At 37.8% G+C, this 20,076-nt stretch overlaps 1 protein-coding gene across 1 annotated transcript in view; it reads left to right on the top strand.

The window, feature by feature from the left end:
• Positions 1–20,076, top strand: part of reln (reelin) — a 158,674-nt gene that overhangs the window by 69,541 nt on the left and 69,057 nt on the right. Inside the window, 6 exon segments of the mRNA XM_032581667.1 lie at positions 3,226–3,296; positions 12,567–12,599; positions 12,709–12,787; positions 14,901–14,997; positions 16,406–16,457; positions 19,076–19,184. Coding sequence (XP_032437558.1) covers positions 3,226–3,296; positions 12,567–12,599; positions 12,709–12,787; positions 14,901–14,997; positions 16,406–16,457; positions 19,076–19,184 — 441 coding nt within the window.

Here is a 20,076-nt window from a genome sequence, read left to right as displayed (position 1 = left end):
ATTAAGTATGTTTTCTCCCCAGCTATGCTCAGGCACAAGAGGTCTTTATCAATTAATGAGCAGTCCATTCATTATTTATAGGATGAGACGACTGTGTAAATGCCTCGGCACCCGTAAAAAGGCATGAGTCGGCAGGGTGGGTAGAGTTTGGAAGATGAGACCGGATTCATGTGGGCTGAGAAAGAAAAAGAGGAAAGATGAATGAGGAATAAGGAAGCTGGTGGTAAATTGTTTACACCCACTTGACTAAGCATATGTGCTCAAAAAGAGTTGATACAAATTTTGCAGCCTCACATTTCCGCCCAAATCTGTCATTGTACTTTGGCCATTTGTTGTCTGTAAATCCACCGTAGGTCAAAAACTGCACTGTTTACGTAAATTGTGTCACTTTTAAGAGAGGGAGACTGCCGTGCTGAAAATAAATTGGCAATAACTTCATGAAGGAGGATTCTGTCACAGCGATTATGCAAAGTCACTCCTTTTTATGGAAAGATTCAACTTTCAAGGTATTTTAAAGGGATACAGTTGTCTGGTATTCTCCAAAATTAACTTACCATTTGTACTTCACTTGTAATCAGAACTACTACAAGTGTAATAGTATAAAACATTATACTATTACCACATTTACTCTCCTCCAACTACACAGATGTTGAAAGATCACAGAAATATGAACCTAGAGATATTAAACCAGTAAGTACAATTTAGCATTCTCTCACCAAAAAACCCCTTGATACAAAACGTTATACTTATCTTTTTCCGAGAAAAGGTTACTGCAAATGAAATGTATTTTGACAGAAAATTGCTAAAAACAGAACAGTTATAAGGTTTTTCTTTAAATGTGTTGCATTCAAAAAACATGTTCCATAAAACAAAAGGTTAAGAACTTTTTTGTAGGAAGAGCTACGTTGAAGCCACTAAAAACGTCCGTTCCTCTATGTCAACAAAGAAACATTTGTCTTTTCCAGCAGCCATTGTACAGTTCATACAGCGGTAAAACCTGCTGACCAAAGGTGCTGGAGCTCTGCTGGGGTTGCTAGGTAACGGGTGACACACTTCTGGGGTTGTTTGGTTAGAGGCAGTGCAACATTACGTTCTAGAGGTTTTTGAAATGGCTCATTTTCCAGACACCATAAAATATTAACATTATTGCCTACTTAGAAGCAGTAAAAACTCAAATAGATGAACAAAAATGTGTGAAAAATAAATTTCACATAATAGATGCCCTTGAACCTTTAAAGTTGCTGATCTATTGAAAAAAACGTTGCTGTGCAAAAAGAATGAAAAGCCGTGTGCCTTTTGATTCTAAGAAAACATTGTATGCACATTATTTCAGTTTCATTGCTAAAATCCCACAAATGTTCAGTGTTTCAAACTAGAATTGAGAAACAATAGTGCACCTTGGTGAGCTGGTCTAAACCCATCATATTAAATTAAAACACATTTAGAGTCACAACCTGAAAGGGAAATACCCGTATGCATACCAGACCACCTACAATCGAAGACTAATCTCTGCTAATCTCTACATTAGCATCTGTGCTGTTTGATGTTCATTTGTGCTGATACCACAGATTGAGTATCTTAAAAATGTGTGTAATGTTTGTGGATTTAGAGACAGTAGCCATCTTTGAAGAGATCTTCAGTCTCTTTGTGGGTGGCGCACATACTGTAGTTGTGTGTTTGTTTGCTCATTACTGGGAGGTTGGTCAGATTTATTAGTCACAGATGATTTTAATATTTAATGTATAACCCTAATTGCAACATGTGAAAAATGCTTGTGTGTGTGCCAGATGATACAACTGCTCTACACTCCCCTTGATGGATGAGCGCAGAGCATGCACATAGTCTGGGAGAAACGTGTCGCAGCTGTTGTGTTGCTCCTCTTTATGTTTTTGACCTCAGCCCCACTCCAGGCATTTTCCTGCAGCCTTTTGTGTTAGAAAAACGTTTTAAAAGTAGGGTAATGTAGTTTTTGCAAGCCATCTAAATCTAGTATTGAGTTTTTCTATAAGATAAAAATGCAGTGCATCCAAAAGGTATTCACAGCGCCTCTACATTTTCTTTTGTTACAGCTTTACTCCAAATTACATGAAATTAATCTCTTTCCTCAAAATTCTACACACAAATGCCACAATATGACAATGAGGAAAACATTTTTTGAGTTTTTATTAACTTTATTAAAGGGAACCTTTCAGGAAAAATTCACATTTTGCATGTTTTTGTACATCCACTTGGCTTTCACTGCTTCTGAAAACACCCCAAGCACTTAAAAAATCACCGAGCTGTTTTTTGGGAATAAATTTATGTTTTTTGGTGTCTGGAAAATGAGACCTTTCAAAAACCTACCTAGCAACTCAAGCTGAGCTTTCACAACATCCAGTTTTACCGCTATATGCGCTGTACAATGGCTGCTGGAAAAGACAAGTGTTTTTGTTGTTGACTTACTGTCCAGAAACCACTTGCTGCATTGTTGTTGGTTGTGCAGGAGGCTCTACTTCTGCTTTTGAAAGACATACGGCCTTATATTTGCACATCTGTTTGCAGGGGGGCGTGACAAGATGGCCTAAAAGCTCAAAAAAGGCTGAACTGATCAGACTAAAATCTCATTATATAAGAATGATTTTGTGCAAAAAAATTAATGAATATATTTTGTGTAGCACACAGCTACAAGGAAGCATAATAGGTCGCCTTTAATACCACTGACAAAATAAGGTTAAAATTTAATGCTGTGCTTTTTTTAAAATTCAGTATATTGATAGGAAAATCTAGACACAAAAGAAATTAATTAATCGCTAGTTGATCAATAAGATTAACCAACTTTAGATTAATTCATTAATCAATAACTTGCATCCCTGCTTAATATTATAAACTGATGTTAGAACTTTATTAGAAGCAGCCATCAGATCCCATTGAGCATCCATAAGGTAACACACTCCACTACTTTTCATATTCTGATTTAGTCTCAGTTTGTTAAAATAGAAATTTTGACTTTGTGAAGAAGTTTCTTACTTTGATCTCAAAGTCAGATCATAATGGTTTTATAAAAAGCCTTCTTTCATGTAGAACAGTGAAATGCATTTTGGTAAAGTAGAAAATGATGCCATCTGTGCTAGATCGATGTTCAGACGGTATAATAAGGACAGCCAGTTAACTTTCCCCGTGGTGGTGTTTATTTTAATGATCTTCCTCTCCTTCGTTTTCCCCTTTTTCTTCCATTCTCCTTCCCAGAGCCACAGCAACGCATCGAGGACAGATCATTTTTAAGGATGCGCTGGCCCAGCAGCTCTGCGAGCAAGGAGGTAAGTAACAAGGACAACACAGAGACTATTCCTCTCCGTGGCATGACACAGGCATCATGAGGCACTCGCAGGGGTAATATATTCACATCTGTGCAGAAACACAAACATGTGCACCAACAAATGCTGCATGGTCTCACCTTCTGTCAGTTCACATTGTGTGTACGAGTGTATAGTCAGGATTCGGATGTCAGAGCAGCTGATGTTCAGGACTGTGCCTTTGCAGCACTTCCTGGCTTTCTTTCTGCTTAATGATGCAGCCAGAGTTAGAGAGATTCGGATGCCCTATATTGCCAGCTTAATTTCAGCTTATGCTAAACTCAGCTTTTTCCCCCACTCCTTTTTGCTCCTTCTCTGTCAGAGATTTACACTCTCAAGAATTCTTACATCCACTTTCTGTGACAGTCCTAAGTAGCTATTGACAGACAGTGCAGTCCCACTCTGCATGCTGAGTGTGTATAATTGCTTGTTTACAGGCAAAATGCCTCCCTCCTCCTCACTTAAGAACTCCCCGCTTGTAGATCAGAATTTATCTTTAATGCCAAACGAAGACAGAGTGTAAATGCTGCTGCTCTTTTTCTAGTTGTAGCAGCGAAAAAGTGGCTTTTAATAAATAAATACTTACTTTTTATGTTTATTTGCAGTGCATAGAAACTTAATTAGGAAAAGACAACTAAAGTTAGTCCGTATATTCTTCAGTAGGTCATCGGAAACCCTTCAGAAAAAAAAATAGCTGGGGAATAAGTGCTTAAATGTGTCATTTGGAAGAGATAGAGCTCAGAGCTCAGTTAGCCATGGATGATCAACAGAGAGACGGAAAAGCGAGAAGGCTTTTCTCCTTTGTCTCCTTGCCGGAGAGCTCATCCTCTCACCACCCCTGACACACTGCCCCAGTCTACCCTCCCTGCACATGAAATATCTGCAGCCAACAACAGTCACTTAGCTATAAAGTGCCAAGGCCCCAAAGTATCAACACTAACACACAGCCGCTGGCCGCAGACAGGCTGGAAAGCAGATATTTAGTCCTCACAAGACCTTGGAGGAGGAGACGACTTGTAAAGCGGACAGTGCAGTAATGTAATACACGGATAGGATGAGAACAGAGTGAGCTCGGATCATAGTGGTGACAGCGGTAAGTGATCCAAAGAGGAAGGTATCAATCTGAATACTGGAGACTATAAATTACAGAACTGAAACAAAGCATTCATTTTAATAAAAGAGTTCAAGTGAACATATGAACTTGTTGTTTGTACTCATCTTAAAGGGGCAGTATTGTGTATTTTAGGGACATTTTGTAGTCACAATCAAGTAACTGTTAACTTTAGTTATTATAAAAATGCTAAATATATCGAACATGACCTAATCATTTGGCGATGACACATTTTTACAAGTTTGAAACTTAGGCCTTAAAGGATTACAAGAAATTTTACTTTGTAATTTAACGCTTTGAAATTAGGCCTTTATCGCTTTAAAAACTCTTGTTCATTCTGAAACTCTGCTTTCAGGAAGTTATCCCAACATCACTCCTCTGTTAACCCTTTAACAATATTTTTACCAGCATTCAAATGAGAAGTAGCTCCTACAATGAGCTCAGTTCCACCAGGTGTTTGCAAATTGCTGCTGGCTAGTCTGAAGGAGCCGAGTGGGGGAGTGCTGCTCTGTGAGGCGAAAGCTTGGATCCTGGAGCTTTGAGGAGGAGCTGCGCCTCGAAGGCGGAGCTTTGTCCACCCAGGTGTTTTGCACAGCTAAATGGTTGCCATGGAGATTAACGGATTTCTCAAACATGCATGAAAGAATGAAGGGAAAACCTCAGTTACTAAGTTTTAAAATAACTTTTTGGATAAAATATAAGACGCCTTCAGGAAACGAGAGAAGAAAACGAGTTGCTTTCTATTCAAAATTTTAGGACTTTTAAGTTTTAAGCTAACGAATTTGAGAAGACAACTAGTATTTTTCCGGTCAGCAGATTGTCCCACCCGAGCTATGGATTTCTGGAGTTCCTCCAGAGTTATCAAGGGCCTCTAAGATGCTGCTTTGATTATTGTTGCGTCAGTTTAGGTGGCCGGACACATTTTGTTAGGTTTGCAGTTGTTTTCCATGCATCTTTCATCTTTGGATTATAACTTGTGCAGTTCTATGTGAGATGCTCAATACTTGGGATTTTATCTTTGAATCTCCTACCTGGTTCATATTTCCTTCTATGTGATGCAAGTTATTCATTGTTCTCTAACAAACCTATGAAACCTTCACAGAATTGGATTTATACCAAAAATACCCCAAAATCTTAACTATTTATCTTTTTTCTTCCCCTTTATTTTATGTGAATGTGTTATCCTGTGTTGGTCTTTCACATAAAATCCTAATAATAATAATAATTAGTGAAATATTATATTTATGCTTTTACATTGTCAAACTTTTGATGTTGCAGTATAACTGTGCAAAGACGCAAGCTTAGCAAAGTCAGATTGAAAAACATTAAACTTTTCATAAGTTGTCAAAAGGCTCATTTACCAGTCGGTGACACATGAATTTGATTTTTTCTGCTTTATCAGATTCATAAAATCTGCTGCCAGGCAGTAAGTAGACAAATTTCAGAACTAGCTTTAAAATTTAGCCAAAAGATACGAGGCTTCAAGCTATTTAAGAAGTTTAAATACTTAAGACTCAAGCTTTTAGAAATGGGAGTTATGTAAATCTAGGTTATGATCCATAGAGGAGAGTGAAGGAAAGTTGAATAAGGAGCACAAAGGGTTGAGACTTGGAAGGAGAGGGCAAGTAATTGGGACTGATCAAAAACAAGTAAGGAACAAATGGGTAGATTAGCGAAGAGGCTAAACTCTGACAAGGATGAATCCAAAAATTCTAATTTATGGATAAAATCAGATTTACTGTAATACCTCAACTAATGCTGGATCAAGTGACCTGCAACATTCTGCTTCTCAGTAACATAAAGCCCCCAAAAGCCTCAGAGGATATGAGCAGGGGGCTGGATTTGTGTGTTCATGTGTGTGTAAAATAATCTGCAGCAGTTTTGGGGGATGCCTGCCTGGTACCAGACATGCGGCTCCCCCCCTTTGCTCCTTTCTGCTGTGCCAGCACACTTATTCACCTCTTCCCTTCAATCTGCCAGCAATATCTTCCCCCAGCATCCCTTCTAGTTTGGGTTGCTAGGATTTGCACTCTCATAACTCACCCTGATATTCCCGTAGTGTGGTTTTGTTTGTTTTTCCATGAAGCATAATGTCAAAACTCTTCATTTACAAATTAAAGGGAGTAAGTGAGTGTAACCACCTGCATAATCTTACATTTAATACATGTACGGTATAATCCATACATCCAACACTAAACCCATTTTTAATAGTTAACCAAAAATAGTCATATTGTTTTTCAGACAATATGACTGAAAAACGTGTCACAATATAAGCATAGTTCTACTCTTGAGTAAAATTTTAGGTACTTTATATGGGGATATTTTCTGCCATAATTCGAGCGCACACATTTGCAGTCTGAAAGCAGAATTTCATATCTTTTTTTCTCAAATCTTTACTACTTGTGCTTACATTTTCAGTTTTAAAGCAGGACTGCATGTCTTTCTTCTCAAAACATTTAATACTTGTACTCAAAATGTCTGTTCTCTTTCAAATATTCCCTGTGCTTTCTCAAACCTTTCTCCTCACACTCAAAACTTGTCTCTTCTTCAAATCTCCACTTGCAAACTTTTCTGCTCGCTTGTGAATCATTTTCTGCTGGGCTTGGAACAGAAATGCACCATTGCCTGGCAACCTCTCAGCCAATAGAATGCAAGTGTTCAACTGGGTGCGTTTGTTTCCTTCTACTGGGTGTGCTTGTGTGGCTACAATCGATTGTGGCAACTGGTGAAGTTTTTACAGTACAATTTTTGAATGTTTTACGGTGAAAACATTGTGAAGAATTAGCGTTGTCTGGAATTTCACTATGTCAGTGAACTTAATCATTTGGATTTTACAAATTGTTTTTAGTGCTTTCTAAATATCATGTCTTATGGATTATTCTTATTGCTTTTTTTGTAATATTGGTAGTGCCTAGAAGCTTTGTGATTTTGCCCTAGATTTTTGCACAATAACTTAAATAGGGTAAAATTAGCAAATTAGAAAACAAAACCAGTTGTAATAATGCATCCATTTCGTCATTGGGTCAAGTTGTTTGTAAAAGAAAATACAGTTTCAAATTAGTACGAGTTAGTAAAAGTTTCTTCTTTGCTATTTAGTTTCAGAAACATATATTCAGCGTAAAAAACAAGTCTAGATGGGACTAGCCAAGTGGATAAGGAAATATGGCTTATAGTTGGGGAAGAGGGTGGAGCCTTTGGACATGTTGAATTGCGCTGTGTGCCGTCCATCACTTCTATCTCCTGACAGTGGGGGCAACAATCCCAGATTTCTGCCCAGCATCGCCAGCTCCTCTCATTTCCAATGAGAGCATAAATCAGATCTTTATGGGCCCAGTCGAGCGTTCTGTGGCCCAGATGGATTATTAAAGGGACATATAACTCAAAGAGGCCACCGCTCCCTGAGGGTCGCCTGATCACAGCGCAACAGAGAGGGGACGGGTGGCCTACCCTCTCCCACCTCCTCACCTCCCACCCACCCAGTCTGCCAGCCAGCCTGCTCTCCTGGCTGGATGCCATTCCTCACTAGCAAGAAATCTTAAGACCTTCGTTGTCTGAATGTCTCCCCTCTGGAGTCCTAAATATCTCCAGCAATATGTTGCTTTTTTCAGGAACTGTGTCCTGCTTTTCTGAAATCTGTCTTCTGATCTTTTGTCTTTTGGGGGGTTTTTTTCTTTAAAATTGCCTTAATTTTCATCAAAATTCAAACAAATGATGGTACTGTACATTAAAGAATGGGTTTTTGAAAGGGATGTATTATACAAAATTCACATTTTACATGTTTTTGTACTTCCATTTGGATCTGCAACTGCTTCTAAAAAACAGCTCAAGTCCTTAAAAAAACACCAAGCAGGTTTTTGGCAATATGTTAATGATTTTTTGATATTTGGAAAATGAGCCATTTTCCAAGATACCAAAAATGTAGCGTCACAAATCAGCAGGCACTGCCCATAACCTAGCAACCCCAGGAGCCAAGCTCGTTACCTAGCAACCCCAACTGAGCCCCATCCGTCACCTAGCAACACAAATGGAACTCCAGCACGTTTGGTCAGTTCGTTTTACCGCTGTATGTACAATGGCTGCTTGAATAGTTAAGTGTTTTGTTGTTGACTTGCCATCCAGAAATCACTTGCTGTACTCTTGTTGGTTGCGCAGGAGGCTCGACTTCTGCTTTTCAAAGGTACATGGTTGTATAATTGCTCATCTTATTTGGACTTAAAGTGACAAGAGGCCCTAAAACAGCTCATTCTGAAAGGAGCTGAAAACGGGTTAAACTGAGCAGACTAAAATCTTATTTAAGAATGATTTTGTGCAAAAAAAACATTTTTATGAGTATACCATAGATCAGTCCTGACTCGTTCAAGGAAGCATAACAAGTCACCTTTATCGTCAGTGGTGTAAAAAAAAAAAAAATCACAGCTCGGAGCGTACTTTGGCTTTGAAGTCATGCTTAAGTACATTTTTAGAATATTTGGGTCCAAATATTTGAATTTTAATGCTCATTTAAACTGATGTATTCTATCCCAGAAAATGTTTAAATGTTAACAATTAGGGTGATTTTTGGTCGTCAAAACTGCTCAGTTTATGAATTTAGATGACAGGAAAACAGGAGTGATGTGGTACTGACCTAAATCACTGCATAAATTACTTGTAAAAGTAACACGTTTCAGCGCTATCACTCGTCTCTGTAGTATTGGTTTAAGATCAGAGCCCTGATTATTACTGTGGCAAAGCCTGGTTATTCTTCAGCGGAATAAAGTATTTACAATGTGACCACAGGGAGCTGTTCTTTCAAGTCACTGTAGACCAACAAAAGCTGCATCCTGCACCCTGGTGATTCAATAATTGCAACCACCAGTTGGACGAGAGCGAGGCAACTTCAAATGCCGTTCACGTCTTCGACAATGTGAGTCAGACAGAGCAAATGTGCAAGAGCAGATGCTGTTTAAAGCGCTCCTAGAAAAGTGAAGAGGGAAGAGATTAGGGTTGAATGAGGGGGAGAAGACTTGAGATGACTTGTGCCCTGTGTCTTGGTACATGTTCGAGTCTGCCAAAGCTTATCCTCGTTTGTCCCCAGTTGTCGCGTTCCGATCCTCCTCATCAGCACCCGTCTGATTTGGGTGTCCCTCGTGTTTATTTAGCTGTTTTTATTATTTGTGCATCAGCATAGAGAGCACTCGTTCAGCTTTCTATGAATGCATGTTTTTCCCCATGCACACTTGCATGTTCAAGCCCTGGCCAGGAAGATACAGGCATTAGTAGAGATGAGCCGCTAATAGACGAGGCGGTAATTGAAGTCTTTAAGAAAGTGAGAGGGGGATTAATCCAAGCGAAATGAGCACCACTGTCTGCTGTGGGTGAGGCGGAGAAAGGCAGAATGGGTGTGATAGAGAGACGTGATGAAGCATAGAAAAGAAATCTGTAAATGAGGCCTCTTTTTGGAAGCTGGAAGGGATTATCCACAAAAGAAATAAATAAATCTTCTGGGCCGTTCTCCAGCCAAATGGTCTATCTGGAAAGAGTTGAAAACTAAGCCAAAGAAGGCCACAGAGAGCAGAACTATCAAACAATTTATGCACTTTGGTTGTTACAGCTGAGTAACAACTCTTGTTATGAACAAGAAACATTGGGACCGATGGTTACTGTCAACATACTCTGAATCAGCAAACTCTGTTGGATTAGAGGGGTGAGGAATAAAGATGGAGAGAAACAACAGAGGCTCTTTCATGTGCCTTTACTTGGGTTTCATCGCAGAGCGGGTTTTAGAGGAGCAGCCAGTGAACCCGTCACTAAAGCCACTAAAACTTTAGCATCCACAGTCAGCATGGAAACTTTTGCACCCTTGCAAAAATTATAAATCCATCCTAAAAGCATTTGCATTGATAAGAAATGAGGGCAGCTGACGAAAGTAAAGCTTCAGCTCAAATAAGTACATTTGCAGGACTGTTATGAAAGGAGAGGACCATTTTCCTTAATCCCTCCTGACCTTATTCAGGTTCAGTTGTTTAAAAGGGGCTTTAGGTAGGCTTTCCTTTAAAATTTTAAAGGAGTCTTAAGGGACTGAGTAAAAGTTTGAAATGAATCCTTGCTTTGTTATCTGAGTGTGTCTTATTAGCTGAGCACGAACATCTAGGGAAGAGAGTATTGCGGCAGATTATTCCTTTTATAAAGTCTGGAGTAAGGCTGCTTTAAATTCCAGTAACTAAAGTACGGTGAAAAAACTTCAGCAAGACTGACTAGCTTTTAAATTAAAAAATACAATTGGTCAGAACTCGGGTAACTGGTTAAACCAAAAATCTAAGTTTACTAACGTTAACGACCATTTTTAACAGCTATGGACCCCTTACATTTTATAGTTTACATCCGGAAATATTTTGTACGTGCACAACGCTGGAGCGCGAAAAGACGATTCTTTTGCATGCCGTTCATAGCTGCACACACAAACTGTCACGGTGTAGCTATGATCAGATTAATAACCAACAACTGAATTTGGTTAAGTTTTATTACCTCTGGTTAATCTCAGTGCTCTAGTTCTTATATTCTGAGTCACTATTGTGATTTTATCTTTTTAGTTATTTCTTTTATTTTTTTATTTTTTGTTCTCACGTGTTTAGTTATGTTCCGTTTAGATATTTTTACTAAGGTTATCAGGCATTAGTGTTACTGCTCACCTGTTTCCACAACACCTTTTTCACCTGCCCCAGGATTCTTACTCCCTGTTTTTCCTCACTATTTGTCAGATCCTTTACCCGTCTAACTCCTGTTGCTCCCAGTTTTTTCTTTTTTGAATTATTATTTTATTAAAATTTAGCACTGGACGGTATGACTGAAAAACTTATCACGATATAAATAAATGAGATCTGACTTTTGATGGGGCTCTACCTGGTTAATATTAATAATGCTAAAAAAAAAAAACTGATTAGATTTTAAGAAAAGATACAGTTCTACTTAAAAATATATAATTAAAACATTTATTTGGTTAATTTTATTTAATTATTCCCTCAGACTTTTTGGGGTCCTTCTAGAGGCCCCCTCAAAGAGCCGCTTCCCCCACTTTGAAAAACATTGCTCTAAAATATAAGAATATTCTGTCTTAAGTTTTAACCTTTACATTTTTCAGCACAAAAACCTTGGAAACACTTTTCTTTAGCTCTAAATTGGAGTTAGATCTTTTTCTACAAAGTGTTCTTTGTAGTTGAGTTACAGTAATTTTTAAACTCACAGTTGATTCATTAAGATCTACCACTCAGAGCCCCCACCCTCTTCATCAACTTCCCATTCACCTCCTTCCTCCTCTCGGAGCTGCCATGTCCCCTGGGAGAGATTGATGGCTGAGTGTGTTTGCTGGGCAGCGGCCACAGATCACAGCCTCCGCCTCTGGGGAGGATGGCGGTTAATTGCCATTGAACTATTAATCATAGCAGCCAGGCCTTTCATTACTGAAAGGAATTAACATCAGTAGCTAGGAGACTTTGGGGAAACACAGAGAAACTTTGTTTTACTCAGATATGATGTAAGATTGGCCGCTTTTTCTTGTCCTCACTTCCCAAAAGAGTACAGTTAAAGTTGCAAACTGTGTAAAATATAGATGGTGGGATAAATATTTGCATGGAAACCTGTGTGTTTGTATCCGCACTTTTCAGCTTTGTTTGTGTCCACCAGCAGCAGCTATCTGCAAGTGATACACTGCAAAAACTCCAAATGTTACCAAGCATTTTTAGTCATATTTTGGTGCAAATATCTTAGTGCACTTGAAGTAAAACAAAACTAACTTACAAGCAACTTTTCAGCAAGGATATGGATTCTTGTTTTAAGTCGATAATTCCCTAATATTGATGATATTTACTAGTTCTGACAGATTATGTAGGGAATAATTTCTTGTCCCATGTTATAAGCAACAAAACCTACCACTTTTTTCATCAATATTAAGGAGTTATTTACCAAAAACAAACACCTATATCTTACTGAAAAGTTACTTGTAAGTTAGTTTTGTTTTATTTAAAATGTGTGAAGATATTTGCACTAAAAATTAGACCAAACATACTTATGATTTTGTACTTTTGCAGTGTAAGGTTAGGATTAGGTGGACTTGCCATAACTTGACTAACACCTGTTCTCTGTTTTAGCTCCAACAGAAACCCCCTTGAGACCCAATCTTGGTGAGTTTCAATTGCATTAAATGTTATTAATTTCATTCATTACTTCAGTCCTGCAATAATACTGACAGTAGATTTAACTGTGAGCACATTGTGCATTGCATGTTTATAGTGGAGCTCCATGCGAAACATGCTGTTCTGCGAGATGACTTTGACTCCAACATCCCAGGAGAGTTGGACTCTAACATATGGTAGGTGGAAAAGTTTCTGTTTCTCTTGCAGCCTGAAAGGCCACTTGTGTTTTCTGGGAACTGCTCAACCAAGTTAGACAGAGGTTCACTGCATTTGTACCAGTTTTTATGGATCATCAAGTTGCTTTTTGTGGCAGGGTCTAAGTAGACCAGAATTTTGTGGCTGTGTGAACTGAGCTTGATAACTACAAGAAGGAACTTGCAAATGCATTTATGTACTTTTCCACATTTTACCATATTGAAAAGACATCTTTTATGTATCATCATAGGAATTTTATGTGCAAGGATAATCCGTTGTAGCCAACAATAGTGAAAGGCAAATGACAAATGATGTTCTTTTTTTTTTTACCTATAAAAATCTAAAAAATGTTGTGCATTTTTATTCTTCTCCTTTACATTATGACACAGGTAAAGTGCAGATGTGAATCCAATTAAGAGTCTGTGAGAAGATTTAAAGAGTAACTAAACTCCAAATATTTTTTTTCCGGATAAACTGTCTAAATTGGTCATTATGGGTGATGTCATGTTTCTGTGCAAACTGTGACATTTTTTATGTAAATTTCTTAAATTGTCCAATATTTAGTCTAAAACCGTTTTAGTGCTGCCCCCTGTGGGCTGAATGATGGCTATTGCAGTCAGATTTTCCTAATGGTTACAACGGTACAGTTTTACTTATGTCCACACTTGGCCACACCCCTTCTGTGTGTCTTGGCTCCGCCCACTTTGGTGGAATGTTTTAAAATTTGTGCTTTCACAGGGGGTTTAGTTATGACACTTTTATTTTAAAATTCCTATATAGAAACACTCTCCATCAAATTGAACTGAATTTTAGCTGTTTTGAAAGAGAAAATGATAAAAAAATGTATGTACAAAGCAAGTGGAGACATGTCTGAAAATACTTCCAGCTTTAATTGACATGATGTCGGCTCCACCTCTATGCAGAGATAGAGAAATCCTCCATCAATCGTTCTGGGGCGTTTGTCAGCTTCTGAGCAATCAGTGGTTGCAATTTGTCCTGAACTATATGCCCCTTATCTAGAGTAACTGACCTTCGACAACAATGCAAGTGTTTATCCATAGCAAACACGCTGCAGTCAAAGATTTTTAGGAAAATAATAGGAAATCATGGTCAAACATTAATCAGTGGGGAATGTGCAATCCCGACAGCCATTATCCAGAGTGTGTAGAGGGCGAAATACAGTTTATTACATTTCCAAAACCCAAACGGAGACTGGAATATGGCAAGAAATGGCCTGCAGCTGACCTCATGTACCCATTGAATGAAACTGTGATTGATGGCAGCTACCACATGTTCCTCTGTACTGAGGGTAACTGGTAGTATATAATCCCATTTTTTGTCATAACGACACCTATTGATGGTCAAATCAAAGATCAATAAGTGAAGATAGTTATGCTTGATTTTATGTGTGTAGATTCCAACTGTAGTTCTATGGCAGCATGAAACTTGTGCTGCAGTAACAGCGGTATTTACAGTTACATTTTATTTACATTTATTCTGCTGTTTATTTTTAAGCATTTTCATGAAGGCAGATTTTCTCAAGCTCAAATTAATCAAGTCAATACTCACATGCAAAATGTGTCGGACACAGCGTTCACACTCAAACCCAACCAGACTTTGTGTCCCTCATCATTTTTTATCTTGGGCGTTATTGTTGATTTCTCCGTTGTTTGATGTACGACTCGTTGGATAATTTTCTTGCCCGTCATCTTTGCCTCAACTTTGGCTGATAAAACAAAAATGATTCAAAATATGTTTCGGGTAGCACATTTTTATTTTTATTGATTTTTATTTTAGTTTTATTACTTCTACCATTGTACCACTGTTTGTTTGTTGGGGTTTGCTCTACTTCCGCTGGAAGTAAAACCGGTGTCATGTCAGTTGCTTCAGGAAGGCTAGATACATAAATGTATCACAATCTTTACTAGATTCTTGTTGATAAAAGAAATTGGAATCATACATATTTCAACTATGAAAAAGTTGAGAGAGTATGACAACTTTTACAAAGCACTCTTTAATAATTTGTCATTCCAAGATGATTACCTTTTAGCTCTCCTCTTTGTTTCAACTCTTCTTATCCTGATCTCTTCCCAGGTCTGAGTGCAGTAACTGTGAGGTTGGGGAGCAGTGTGGTGTGTTGTTGCATGGCAGAGCCGTCACTTTCTGTGAGCACTTTGGAGAGCGAGAGCTGGTAACTACCATGTTTGACCACAATGAAATCACTGCATATTTTATGGACCCATTGACTACAGATCCAAGCCAGCCGCCCAGTGGGCTCAACCACATCCACTCCAAATCATAACATGCGAGCTGTGACAACAGAAGCTGGAAAATTTAAATGTCCTAGTGCTGCAGCATTTACCTTGAACTCTCTAATTTAATATCAGGTTTTACATTTTTATTAAGATCAACAATCACATAAGAATGAAAATGAGTAAGATGTGAAATTAATCATTAGGTGTTTATTCAATTTGAAAAGCAAACATGATAGCATCACATTTTGTATTTATTTTATTCATTTATTTCAAGCAAATCAATAAGAAAACAATGTTTTAAGTCATTTTAGCAACGTACTTGTCCAAAAAGGAGTGCGAATATGATTACACTCAGCTGCTAGTGGCTAAAAAATTAAAACCAGCTTTTATTTATATATGTATTTGATCTGTCTAGGTATTTAAAGCCATAAATAAAAGGAGCAAATCTATTAAAAAGAGATATGACTGCCCTGATTTATGGTTTGAAGTTTAAACTGTAGTTATCAGTTTGAAATAAAAAATAAGTTGAAGTCAATTTTTAAAATTTCTTCTTTGATTAGATTTTATTATTTGAAGCCAAAAATATTTTAATATCGATTTGTTTCATTGAATTTCCTAATCCCGATTTACTTAAGATGCTGTTTTTGACATTTGGTTTTGGCATTTAAGGGCCTAAAACAAGGGTTTATAAATAGGACCTGCAGTGAAAATGTTTGTTGGAGCTACACAACTGCATATCCCACCATGACTATATTAAAGCAAAGTTATATCTTACACAGTGAAAAGTGTTTTTCCGTCCTTTCGTTTCTTCTTTCTGTCTCTGTGGATTTCAGTCGGTTTTGCTGTGAGAGATTAAAGCTTCACACTTCACAGCAGAGAAGTGTTTAGTGCCTTGTGATTCTGTTTACTTCTGTGATAAACAGCCGCTTTGTCTGTCATTGTTCCAGATGTTTTTGAGCAGCTCCCTGGCAGCTCTTCTGTCAAGTGCAACAAAAATGTTAATCCAGAAACAACACACACATTTAGGCAGAGACAAATAAGCAGTTTATAGCAATCTATAGCTGAAAACATTGCATAGGTTGTTATTGTTAGATCATGTAAACAAAACTTTTTAAATTTAAAGAGATCTAATAAAACCGCTGCACAGCAAATCAGATTTATTACATACTGAAGTCTGAATTTATTGAATTCCAATTGAAGTACTGACAGCTTATTTCCCATAGTATTCATCCTTTAAAATACAGAAAAGTAAATATGTGCATTTTTAGAAATTGTATTGATATTGTAAGATTTGTTGTTTTCTTTTGCTATTAAGATATTATTGTTCTTCTGTTTCCTCCTTAGACTACAGTACCTCTCAACACAAGCACAGCGTCAGTCCTGCAGTTTGCTCTGGGTGAGTATTTGCAAAAACACACTGCATACAGTCAATGTTTTTTTGTTTTGCTTTTTTTATCACACCGTGATAATCATTAAAACACTTTTTTCAACCATTTAAATTACACATAGCCTGTTATATAGTTGATCAATTGTCTTTGCAAATTCACCGGCCCTACTTTGAAAACAGTCTCTGTCAAAATTAGAGATGCAAACAATTAATCAACTTACGTTTAATTGTCGATCAATAGTTAGATATATTAAAATTAGTTCTAATCATTAACTAAGACCTTGTTTTAGTGGTGTAGTTTGGCCGCCATTCAGCAGAGGGCGCCGTTGGTCATCCGTAAACTAGAGCCAGAAGATGGCAGAGGCAGACCAGACCAGGAAATAAACAGTTCATAACAGAGAAAAATTGTAACATGATGGAAAAAGACATTAACATGTCTCAGTGGTACAAGTGTTTAATTTTTTTCAGATTTTATTTTCTATTTAGCAATCTAATCTCTGTTTTGTTATACTGGGTGGACCATAAGTTTCCATACATAGAAAAAATAAACATTTATATTGGACAACCGTTTTTATTTTTCTGGGACAGTGTAATCGCTGCACGTCTTGGACCACTTCGTCGGTTGGTCTGCAACATCTCAAATTTTCTGAAACTTGCAAATAAGTTTTGCCTGCATTGCTGTGTGTGTGATGCTGGTTCCATGTTTTCTGTTAAAGTTTCATGCAACCATGTGACTGCTTCCCGATCCAGCCAGCAGTATAATTTAAATTCTTTGCTCTTTTGTCAAACGCATCTTCTTGGGTATCTGAAATATAAAAGAAATATATTCAGTTCATTCAGTCTGTATTTAATACAGCTGACACAAAATTGTTAAACATATGAAAAACTTAGTCCTTCATGTTATGAAAAAATGGTCAACCCTGTTGATAAAAAAGAAAATGGCCGCTTATCAGTCAATCATTAGTGGATTGGTAAGAGCAATTCTCTTTAGATTAACTCATTAATCGATAACTTGCATTACTAGTCAGAATACAAAGTTATTTTTTGGCTGCAACTCCAGATTATCCCACAGATTATAGCTTTAAGCTATAATCTTAAGCTTTAAGTCATTCAGCCTTGAATAAGGTTATTATAATTGCTGCGATGAAAGCCTTTTTAAGTGTTTTTTTTTTCTTGCTCTTCACAGATCTACTTTGTGAAATCTTTATAATTGTGTTGAAACAATCTATCCATGAGGAGAAAATACCTCTGTCTCCTTTAGGGAGACAGCGTTCATTTACGCTGTTTCATGTCGGTAAATCTGCTGGTACAAACCATATTTCAGTGTTTCTTCCTCCGTCCTACTGTCCTCGCTCCCGCCTCCCCCCTCCTGTATCTGTAATGAATGATTTACAATTTCTGGAAAGACACTGAGAAGGCCATGGAAGAGTTTTAGAGGTGTTGTATTTTTCATGTCCATTACATCCATCCACCTGTTCTCCAGGGAGCGTGGCAAGGAGAAAATAAAAGTACATGAAGGTAAAGCCTCACCTTCAACCTGCTTGTCTGACAGGCTGCTATGCTCTCTGAAGGTCAGGAAAATTGGTTTGTTTTGCTAGATATACGAGGTAAAACCTGTCGTGGAGTTCTAGTTGATGCATGAACTTTAAAAGTAGTGTTGAGTTAGCGGAGGGAGGAGGAGCAGGTGAGGACGTTGGGAGTTACTGTACTGGTCCATTAGCAGCCTTTGACCCCATTTACTCCCATAGCATCCAAAGAGGTCCACATTTAAAAATAGTGTAAGTTAAATCCGGGTGGAAACACACACACACACACACGTGCATACACACTCTCAGATAGAGTTTCCAACTGTCAGTCTGCCTTCACTTCACCATCCTTATCATACATCATCTTCTCTAAATCCTCAGAAACTGCTGACTGACTCCTTTAGTCATGACACCATTTACAGTTTAACCTCCCAATTTATCCTGGAGGGAAGAGTGGGAGAATCAAGCATGCTGCCTGGCGAATCAGAAAATGTATCTGTCTTTTAGGCTTGTCCTCGATAGTAAACAGTTCTTTATTCATTGTAGCGAAAGAAGGATTGAGGCTTTACTGATGAACAGTAAGGTTTATTGGAAATAAATCCTTAGCTTCACCGTAAGAGCTGTATGTACACATACACACAAAAAAAAACATTTTACTCTACAAAACCATGCTTTTACTAAGCTAAAAATTATGTTTACCACTGAAAATATCAACTATATTTTAAAAACTTTACCCTAGTATTTGTATGCAATAAAAAAATTCACAGTTTTAACTGACTATTAGAAACATACTTATTTGTAAAATGAACATACCTTGTGCCTCTACGAAGGATGCTGCTAATAACAAGCAACTCATTTTTGTTGCTAAGCTGCTGTTCAATAATATATACAGTGGAAGTTATCTTATCAAAATAAAAGCATCAAAAACCAGAAGTCAACAATATATTATACATGTAAAATGAAGTAAAGGCAATAATCTCTAAAAAGGCGATGCAACAAATAAGGAGCTTAATTTGATGTCATTTACAATTATTATTAATTATTATTATTAATTATTATTATTATTATTATCCAATCTGAGTGCCCTTTTTCTGTGTCTAGGTTCAGGTTCCTGTCGGTTCAGCTACTCAGATCCCAGCATCACGGTGTCGTACAGCCTAAGTGGCAACGCAAACACCTCGGATGACTGGATCACACTGGAAAAGATCAGGTCGGTTTCTCTCTCTGTCTCCTTCCTCCCGCCTCATCCATCACACACACAGTCCCTCCATCTGTTATAAACACCTTCCCTCCCTTTTCCCTCTTCACACCTCCCCCTCTTAATTTGTCATTTCTCTCCTGTTTGTGTCTTGATGATCCACCTGTTTTTAATCCCTCTCTCTTGGCCTCTGTGTTGTCAGCTTTCAAACAGGCATAGTAAAATTATTATGTTCAGTCACGGATATGATGTGAGGTTTCAGTTTTAACTTCGTAAACTTCTTAACAGGTCTGGTTTACTTTATATTCTGATTCCATTAAAAAGGTTAGGATAGGTCTATGGACAACACAAAACATGTTTATTAAATTCTTTACTCAAAATCATCCTTCGATAATGAAATTTTAGTTCTGCCTGTTTTGAGCTCCTCTCAGAATTAAATGTTTTAGGGCCTCTCTCACTTTAAATCCAAATAAGCTGCTGCTGCCCTCAACTCAGTGTTTACATTTGCATGTTAAAATGGCTGCAAACAGATGCACAGTTATACAACCATACATCTTTAAAAAGCAGAAGTGGAGCCTCCTGCAAAACTAACAAGAATGCAGCAAGTGGTTTCTGGATGGTAAGACGACAACAAAACACTTGTGTTTTCCAGCAGTCATTGTACAGCACATACGGCAGTAAAACCAGCTGGACCAAATGTGTTGGAGCTCAGTTTGAGTTGCTAGGTGACGGGCGGAACTCCACTGTGGTTGCTAGGTAACAAGCTGGGCCCTCACCTAGCAGTAGGTGAGAGGTAGTTCCCATTGATTTATGATGTTACATTCAGAAGATTTTTGAAACGGTTTCGTTTTCCAAACACCAAAAAAACAACTCTGTGTTTTTTTTAAACATTTGGTACTGTTTT

Source organism: Xiphophorus hellerii, chromosome 2 (assembly GCF_003331165.1).
Source record: "Xiphophorus hellerii strain 12219 chromosome 2, Xiphophorus_hellerii-4.1, whole genome shotgun sequence".
NCBI classification, from domain to species: Eukaryota; Metazoa; Chordata; class Actinopteri; order Cyprinodontiformes; family Poeciliidae; genus Xiphophorus; species Xiphophorus hellerii.
This window is presented reverse-complemented; position numbering and strand designations above follow the sequence as displayed.